Source organism: Panthera tigris, chromosome E2 (genome assembly GCF_018350195.1).
Source record: "Panthera tigris isolate Pti1 chromosome E2, P.tigris_Pti1_mat1.1, whole genome shotgun sequence".
Classification (NCBI taxonomy): Eukaryota; Metazoa; Chordata; class Mammalia; order Carnivora; family Felidae; genus Panthera; species Panthera tigris.
Genome location: NC_056674.1, coordinates 3514347 through 3522746, shown reverse-complemented (window position 1 = coordinate 3522746; position 8400 = coordinate 3514347). Strand labels below are relative to the sequence as shown.

At 50.8% G+C, this 8400-nt stretch overlaps 1 protein-coding gene across 5 annotated transcripts; it reads left to right on the top strand.

Moving 5' to 3' along the window:
• Positions 1-8374, top strand: LOC102952455 (leukocyte immunoglobulin-like receptor subfamily A member 6). Of its 5 annotated transcripts, none has more exons than XM_015539806.2 (9): positions 1-514; positions 706-839; positions 998-1033; positions 1223-1507; positions 1658-1960; positions 2185-2481; positions 2699-3001; positions 7664-7711; positions 7857-8374. In XM_015539806.2, the coding sequence occupies exons 1-9, from the start codon at positions 489-491 to the stop codon at positions 8000-8002; spliced, it is 1578 nt and encodes a 525-aa protein (XP_015395292.2). In that variant the 5' UTR covers positions 1-488; the 3' UTR covers positions 8003-8374. The 5 variants fall into 5 exon arrangements, with proteins under 5 accessions (XP_015395292.2, XP_007087204.3, XP_015395293.2 ...); XM_007087142.3 differs by having other exon boundaries at positions 7661-7711; XM_015539807.2 differs by lacking the exon at positions 998-1033 and having other exon boundaries at positions 7661-7711.
• Positions 8375-8400: the final 26 nt, after the last annotated feature.

Here is an 8400-nt window from a genome sequence, read left to right as displayed (position 1 = left end):
TGGGGTTAAGGACAAAGTGCTACAGACCAGGTCCCTCTGCTAAGGTCACATGGGCAGCAGATGATGGAGTAATATTTACATTAGAATTAGCTTTGTCCCCCAGATCAGGGCACTCACCCATGCATTGTCCCCTACATCTTGCATGCAGGGTCCCAGAATGGAAAGGAGGACTCTGCCCCAGACACAAGGGGCACTGAGAGACAGGAGGGACTCATGGGCGTGTTCCCAGGAAGTGGAGGTGGATGATGACACAGGAAAATAGAGAAGTCCATGAAGGCTGTGACAGAAAGAAAGCCCACCCACACTCTAAGGCCAGGAGAGGGTTGTGTTTCCTTCCCTATTTCCCTGTATTTCTCCTCTGTGTGCATTGCCATGGTGACCTTGACCTGAATCATGCAGAAATGCCACAGGTATGTCTGCACTGACATGAGGCCACAGAAGATCTAGAACCCTCGTCACCTACAGCATCTCCGGAGCCTGGGAACCCCATGTGTGGTGGCACCCCCAGGATGTGGTGAGAATGACGGAGAACCCATAGGGGAGTCTCTGGGAGGGAAGGACGTGCCCTGGTCTCCTCACCTAGACAGGGCATCTCAGGAAAACTCGGGGTCCACTTACTGCACCTTCATGGACACCAGAGCCACCCCCTGGGGACAGGCTGTTCTCCTTCCTGTGGGGCTGCTGACGTGACAACCCCATGACCAGGCGGACCAGCCCCCAAGTGGCCACACCCTGTGCTTCTCTCTGTCCTGCGGGCACTGAGATCCCTCCATCTGCACAACCAGGGACAGAGGCAGGAGACGCCATGACCCCCACCCTCACAGCCCTGCTTCTCCTCGGTGAGATCTCAGGAGGGGAGGGGACGCCCTAGTCTGGGAGGGGCCCGCAGTCACAGCCAGGCCCTGGGGTTTCAGAGACCCCAGGCACAGGAGGCTCATGGGGAGGAGGCGTTCTGCTCAGGATTTGGGGCCATCCTCTCACAGGAACTCTCTTCCAGGACTGAGTGTGGGCCCCAGGACCCGAGGGCAGGCAGGTAAGTGTGTCCCTAGGGGTCCCTAGGAGCATGTCCCCTCCTCACTGGAGACAGGGGTCACCCACCAGGCAGCTGCAAATGGAGAACAGCAGTTCTGGGCAGATGGAGAGGGGACGTCTGGGGGATTGGGTCTGAGCTGAGAACTGGGGGTGGGGAAGGTCTTGTGATTTTGCCTCTGTTTCCTTCCAGGGGCCCTCCCCAAACCCACCATCTGGGCTGAGCCAGGCCTTGTGGTCCCCTGGGGGACACCTGTGACCATCTGCTGTCAGGGGACTCTGGAGTCCCAAGTGTTCCTTCTGGATGAAGAGGGAAGATTAGGGCTTCAGGATGTTCATATCCCAAAGAAGCCTGGGAACACGGCCAAGTTCTCCATCGCACACATGACAGATAGACATGCAGGACGGTATCACTGTTCCTATCGAAGCCCCGCTGGCTTGTCAGAGCGCAGTGACCCCCTGGAGCTGGTGGTGACAGGTGCGAGCCCCCTCAGAGTCCCCGCCCCAGGCTCTGCCTTCAGGGAGGGGGTCTGCTCCCAGAGCGTCTCCCTCTCACAGTCCAGCCCTGGGGGTATTGTGGGGGGTGGAATCTGAGCCCCATTTAACACGCCCCCTCCTCCTCTCCTAGGATTCCATGGCAAACCCCGTCTCTCAGCCCTGCCCAGCCCCGTCGTGACCTCAGGAGGGAAGGTGACCCTCCAGTGCACCTCATGGATGGGATTCCATAGGTTCGTCCTGATGAAGGAAGGAGAACCCAAACCCTCCTGGACCCTGGACTCCCAGCAACCGACCAGTGGACAGTTCCAGGCCCTGTTTCCTGTGGGCCCTGTGACCCCCAGCGCCAGGTGGACTTTCAGATGCCATGGCTATTTCAACAACACTCCCCAGTTGTGGTCACAGCCCAGTGACCCCCTAGAACTGCTGGTCTCAGGTGAGGGAGTTTGATTTTTGTTGCATCCATGTTTTGACCACCAGACAGGTTATGGAGGCTCTGCTTCCAGGGGAGCCCCAGATCAGAGGGTGGGGGGAGGAGACACGGGGATCTCACAGGTCAGAGAGACAGAATGTGAGAGACACTGAGACCTGGGGGTCAGGACAGGAGAAGAGAGGTTTGGGGAGAATCTGCTCCTCAATCCATGACTGGTTGTCTCCCAGGTATGTCCAGGAAGCCCTCCCTCCTGACCCAGCAGAGCCCTGTCGTGACCCCTGGACAGAGGCTGACCCTCCAGTGTCGCTCTGACATCGGCTATGACAGATTCGCTCTGTACAAGGAGGCGGCACATGACCTTCCCCAGCACCTTAGCCTGCAGCCCCAGGCTGGGCTCTCGGGGGCCGACTTCCCCCTGGGCCCAGTGAGCAGCTCCCACGGGGGCCGGTACACATGCTATGGTGGACACAACCTCTCCTCCGAGTGGTCGGCCCCCAGTGACCCCCTGGACATCCTGGTCACAGGTGAGGGGACACGGGTTCAGTCAGGGCCCCAGACTCTGCACAGGCCCTGCTGGGGGTGTCCCAGGTGGTGGTGGCTGGGATCAGGGGTGTGGGGTCCCCAGGGAGGGAGGGAGACAGAGAGACAGGGGATGGGGAAGGGGAGAGACTCAGAGGACAGACAGACAGACTCAGTTCAGGGCAAGGATGGACAGCCCCTCACCTGCCTTCCTCTCTCTAGGGCAGCTCTCCTACACACCCTCCCTCTCAGTGCAGCCAGGACCCACGGTGGCCTCAGGAGAGAACGTGACCCTGCTGTGTCAGTCCTGGAGCTCTGTGAACACTTTCTTTCTGTCCAAGGAGGGGGCAGCCGACCCTCCCCTGCGTCTTAGATCAAAGTACCGAGCTGGACATTACCAGGCCAAATTCTCCATGAGTCCTGTGACCTCAGCCCAGGGGGGGACCTACAGGTGCTACGGCTCATATAGCAACTTCCCCTACCTGTTGTCACACCCCAGTGACGCCCTGGAGCTCCTGGTCTCAGGTGAGGGAAGCTGATTTTTGTTCCATCCGTGTTTTGATCACCAGACAGGTTATGGAGGCTCTGCTCCCAGGGGAGCCCCAGATCAGAGGGTGGGGGGAGGAGACATGGGGATCTCACAGGTCAGAGAGACAGAATGTGAGAGACACTGAGACCTGGGGGCCAGGATAGGAGAAGAGAGGTTTGGGGAGAATCTGCTCCTCAATCCACGACTGGTTGTCTCCCAAGTGTGTCCAGGAAGCCTTCCCTCCTGACCCAGCAGAGCCCTTTCTTGACCCCTGGACAGAGGTTGACCCTCCAGTGTCGCTCTGATGTTGGCTATGACAGATTCACTCTGTACAAGGAGGGGGCACGTGACCTTCCCCAGCACCTTAGCCTGCAGCCCCAGGCTGGGCTCTCGGGGGCTGACTTCCCCCTGGGCCCAGTGAACAGCTCCCACGGGGGCCGGTACACATGCTATGGTGGACACAACCTCTCCTCCGAGTGGTCGGCCCCCAGTGACCCCCTGGACATCCTGGTCACAGGTGAGGGGACACGGGTTCAGTCAGGGCCCCAGACTCTGCACAGGCCCTGCTGGGGGCATCCCAGGTGGTGGTGGCTGGGATCGGGGGTGTGGGTTCCCCAGGGAGGGAGACAGACAGGGGATGGGGAAGGGGAGAGACTCAGAGGACAGACAGACAGACAGTCAGAGCAAGGATGGACAGCCCCTCACCTGCCTTCCTCTCTCCAGGACAGCTCCCCTCCACACCCTCCCTCTCAGTGCAGCCAGGACCCATGGTGGCCTCAGGAGAGAATGTGACCCTGCTGTGTCAGTCCTGGAGCTCTGTGGACACTTTCCTTCTGTCCAAGGAGGGGGAAGCCAATCCCCCCCCTGCGTCTTAGATCAGAGTACCGAGATGGGCATTACCAGGCCAAATTCTCCATGATCCTGTGACCTCAGCCCAGGTTGGGACCTACAGGTGCTATGGCTCATACAGCACCTCCCCCCACCTGTTGTCACACCCCAGTGACCCTGGAGCTCCAGGTCTCAGGTGAGGGGTCCCCAACCCTGTCCTTACTGACTCCATCAGCTCAGGGCCCAATCCTCAGGAAAACCTGAGACAGTGACAAATGAAGGGTTCAGGGGACTCCGTAGAGTAGGGTCCAGCCCAGGAGAGGTTGGAAAGAGCAGGGACCTCCACCCAGGCTCCCCCATCCTTCAGTCTCAGCAGAGATGAGAGGTAGGGTGTGGGTGAGGGGTGGATGAAGGATTCTGAGTAGACAGAGGCCTCCTACTCTCTTCCTGATGCCTCCATATCAGAACCTGAACTGTGGTGTCAGGCCCCATGGACTCTCCCCTAGAGGGAAGTCTCTATACCTGTGGGCTCTGCTCTGCTGCCCCCTATGCTTACCTGGGGGCCCCACTGCCACTGGGTGCACACCTGATACCAGGTTCAAAGCTTTTCAACTTTATTCGTAAAAATGGTGTCAATTCATAGCTTGTTTTAAGAATTGGTTAACTACTTTAATACCACAAAGTAAGTTGTCTGAATAATAGCTAAGTATGCCTAAGGGAGCTATTGGTTTGGGCATATTTTTATGTGCCGTTAACTCACTATGCACTCTCTGACTTCCCATTGCTGTTTTTTTTTTTCTAATTAATTTATTTATTGGGGCACCTGGGTGGCTCAATCAGTTGAGCGTCCAAATTCAGCACAGGTCATGATCTCGTGGTTCGTGGGTGTGATCCCCACATTGGGCTCTGTGCTGATGGCTCAGAGCCTGGAACGTGCTCTGGATTCTGTCTCTCCCCCTCTCTCTGCCCCTCCCCTGCTTGCACTCTGTCTCTCCTTCTCTCTCAAAAATAAGTAAACATTAAAAATATTTTTTAATTCAAGTTAGTTAACACACTATGTAGTATTGGCTTCAGTAGCAGAACCCAGTGATGTATCACTTAAAATCATTCTCTATTTTTATCTTATTTTCCTTCCCTTCCCCTATGTTCATCTGTTGTCTGTCTTAAGTTTCACATGTGAGTGAAATTATATGATATTTGTTTTTCTCTGACTCACTTATTTAGCCTTAGCATAATACACTCTAGCTCCATCCACATTGTTGCAAATGGCAAGATTTTATTCTTTTCCATCGCAGAGTAGTATTTCGTGTGTGTGTGTGTGTGTGTGTGTGTGTGTGTGTGTGTATCCTACACACACACATACACACCACATCTTCTTTATCCATTCATCAGAAAATGGACATTGGGCTTTTTTCATAATTTGGCTATTGTTGATAGTGCTGCTATAAACCTTGGAGTGCATGTTCCCCTTTGAATCAACATTTTTCTATTCTTTGGATAACACCTACAATTACAATTTCTGGGTCTAACATACTTCTATTTTTAGTTTTTTGAGGACCCTCCATACTGTTTTCCAGAGTGGGTACAACAGTTTGCATTCCCACCAGCAGTGTAAAGGGTTCCCCCTTCTCCCCATCCTGGCCAACATCTGTTGTTTCTTGAGGTGTTAACATTAGCAATTCTGACAGGTGTGAGGTGGTTATCATTCTGGTTTTGATTTATATTTCTCTGAAATGAGAGATGTTGAGGATCTTTTCATGTGTCTGTTAGCCATCTGGATGTCTTCTTTGGAAAATTGCCTATTCATGGTTTCTGCCCATTTCTTCACTGGATTATTTGGTTTCGTGGGATTGAGTGTGATGCGTTCTTTATAGGTTTTAGATACTATTCTTTATCTGATATATCATTTGAAAATACTTCTCCCAGTCCATTGGTTGCCTTTTAGTTTTGTTGACTGTTTCCTTCATTGTGCAGAAGCTTTTCATCTTAATGAGGTCCTTACAGTTCATTTTTGTTTTTGTTTCCCTTGCCTCCAGACATGTCTAGTAAGAAGTTGCTGTGGCGAAGGTCAAAGAGGCTACTTCCTGTGTTTTCCTCTGGGATTTTGATGGTTTCCTGTCTTATCTTTAGGTCTTTTATTCATTTTGAATTTATTTATCTGTATGGTGTAAGAAAGTGGTCCAGTTTCATTCTTCTGTATGTAGCTGTCCAGTTTTCCCAGCACCATTTGCTGAAAAGACTGTCTCTTTTGCATTGGATACTCTTTCCTATATTGTTGAAGATTAGTTGGCCATAAATGTGTCAGTCCATAACTGCGTTCAACTGATCTCTGTGTCTGTTTCTGTGCCAGTACCATACTGTCTTGTTGATTATAGCTTTGTAGTACAGCTAGAAGTCCAGAATTGTGATGCCTCCTGCTTTGGTTTCTTTTTCAACATTACTTTCAGTATTTGGGGTCTGTAATTTTTATCTCTCTCTTTTTTTTTTTTTTTTGCTACTTTGATTTTCATATTAAAATGAGGTAATAGCTTTTCATGATTTCCTTGTCTTTGTGTTCACTCGATATTATAATTCCACTGAACTTCTCTGTTCCTTGAAGTTGAAAACCATACATAGGGACTTCCTCAGTTTGACCCTGTGAGATAGTGGGAGCAAAGTTTGTCTTTGACAATGTAAATAAAATGATTAGCTATCCTTACTGGAAACATCACCAGATTTCTAGAGTTTGTCCCAAAACACCAAGATGATGATGGAGCCTCCCACTATGGGCATGCCTCCCTGAATTGTCTCCATTCACCAAGCCTGAGACCAGGTGTTCCTGTCGTCTTCCTGCCCCCAGACCACAGACGTGACTGCAGTTCTGTTGAGGAACAGACAGACCACACCTCTCTGTCTCTCCCTTTCTCTAGACAGGAAGATCTATATATCTATACAAATACATGTGATTATGTATTCATATATCTATAATATTTCTGTTAATATAAATATATATGGTTATATATGTATATACAAATGATCTATGAATATATAACATATATATACAGATATTCATCTTCATGGCCATACTCTTCATTCAATAGCTTTTCACGATAGGATCTCCCTGCCTAGACCCACACACAAGCAAGGAATAATGGTGTTTATGTGACCCAGTAAATGCACATCACCTTTAGGAAATACATACTAATGTGTTTTGTATAGATGTGTGCACCTATCTATGTGTATATCTATCAACCAGTGTGGGCATTTCTAATTATATGAAAAATGAATTAATGGAAGCACACGAGGATGTAAAGTTCCAGGTACAGATTAAAATGCAGTCCCAGAAAGATGGGAGCTGGCTGAGATGGAGGGAAGGAGACCCTGCCCCGGAATATCCGGTCCCTCTGTGCTCCTAACCTTCAGGAGCCCCTGATACCATCCCCTCATCCATGGATGCTGGATCCTTGGCTGTTGAATAAATGGGAACTCTCAGCTGTGGGGACATGAGCACATGGGGTTTTGTATCCCAGACTGAACAGGGGACATATAAGGACACAATTATTTCTGTGATGGGAGGATATTTTTCTCCCCAACCCTGAGCTCCTAGGCCACAGGTAGCATCTACTCCAGAGTGACTCATAAGCAAAGTCTGAATTCAAAGAAGACATGGATATGGAAGAAATCCAGTGAGTATGCCAGAGGAAACCCCATTACTGCAGAGAAGGGGTTGTTCAGGAACTGTATAAAAACTATGTAATGAGGAAATGACGGATATAGAACACAGAGTCAGAAGACAGGTTGGACAGTGGTCTCAGGCTCCTGAGCATCTGCTTCTATTTTCCCCACAGTAGGAGCTGACACCATCAGCCCACCCCAAAACAAGTCAGACCCCAACATTGGTGAGTAGAAGAAAATCTCAGTTTTGGGACTGGCATGGAGGGTAAAGTCCTATCAAGAGGAGGTGGGTGACTTTGGTGGACATCCAGGATCCGGGGTGATTTGGGTCTCCCCTGACCTCTGTAACCTCTTGGTCCTCATTCCTAGCCTCCAACCCCAAAGATTACACGATGGAGAATCTCATCCGCATGGGTGTGGCAGGCTTGATCCTGGTGGTCCTCGGGATTCTGCTATTTCAGCCTCGACACAGCCACAGAAGAACCCCAGATGCAACCAGGAGACAAACACAATGAGAAAATGGAGGCAACCCACCACTCTTTGTGGCAGAGCTCTGGGAATGAACCTAATGGTCCAGGGGGTTCTGGAAGAAAATCTGCAGCTTTGCCAGCAGAACTGTCTGCTGAAAAACTGTCTGGGCTGTTGCCTGGCCAGGACTCTTCGTCCATGAACTGTGGTACTTTCCCTCCTGCCATTGATGGATTCCCTTCACTGCCACCCTGTCTTTTTTCATCCCTGTGACAGGAGGGTACATCTCACACTGGTTTAGGTTCATACCTTCCTACAGTGTCATGTTCTGGTCCACTTTATTGGGATACATTTTCCTTTATTTTCAATTTTCACATTCCCTAATGTGTGCTGTCTACTTCCATTCCTTCAGCACCAAACAAAATATCTGTTTTAATAAGTGAGT

Coding starts and splice junctions, on each gene's coding strand:
- LOC102952455 (XM_007087142.3), top strand. CDS start 489: ATGTGTGGTGGCACCCCCAGGATGTG. Junction 840..997: donor CACAGCCCTGCTTCTCCTCG/GTGAGATCTCAG, acceptor ACTCTCTTCCAG/GACTGAGTGTGGGCCCCAGG. Junction 7,712..7,856: donor CAAGTCAGACCCCAACATTG/GTGAGTAGAAGA, acceptor CCTCATTCCTAG/CCTCCAACCCCAAAGATTAC.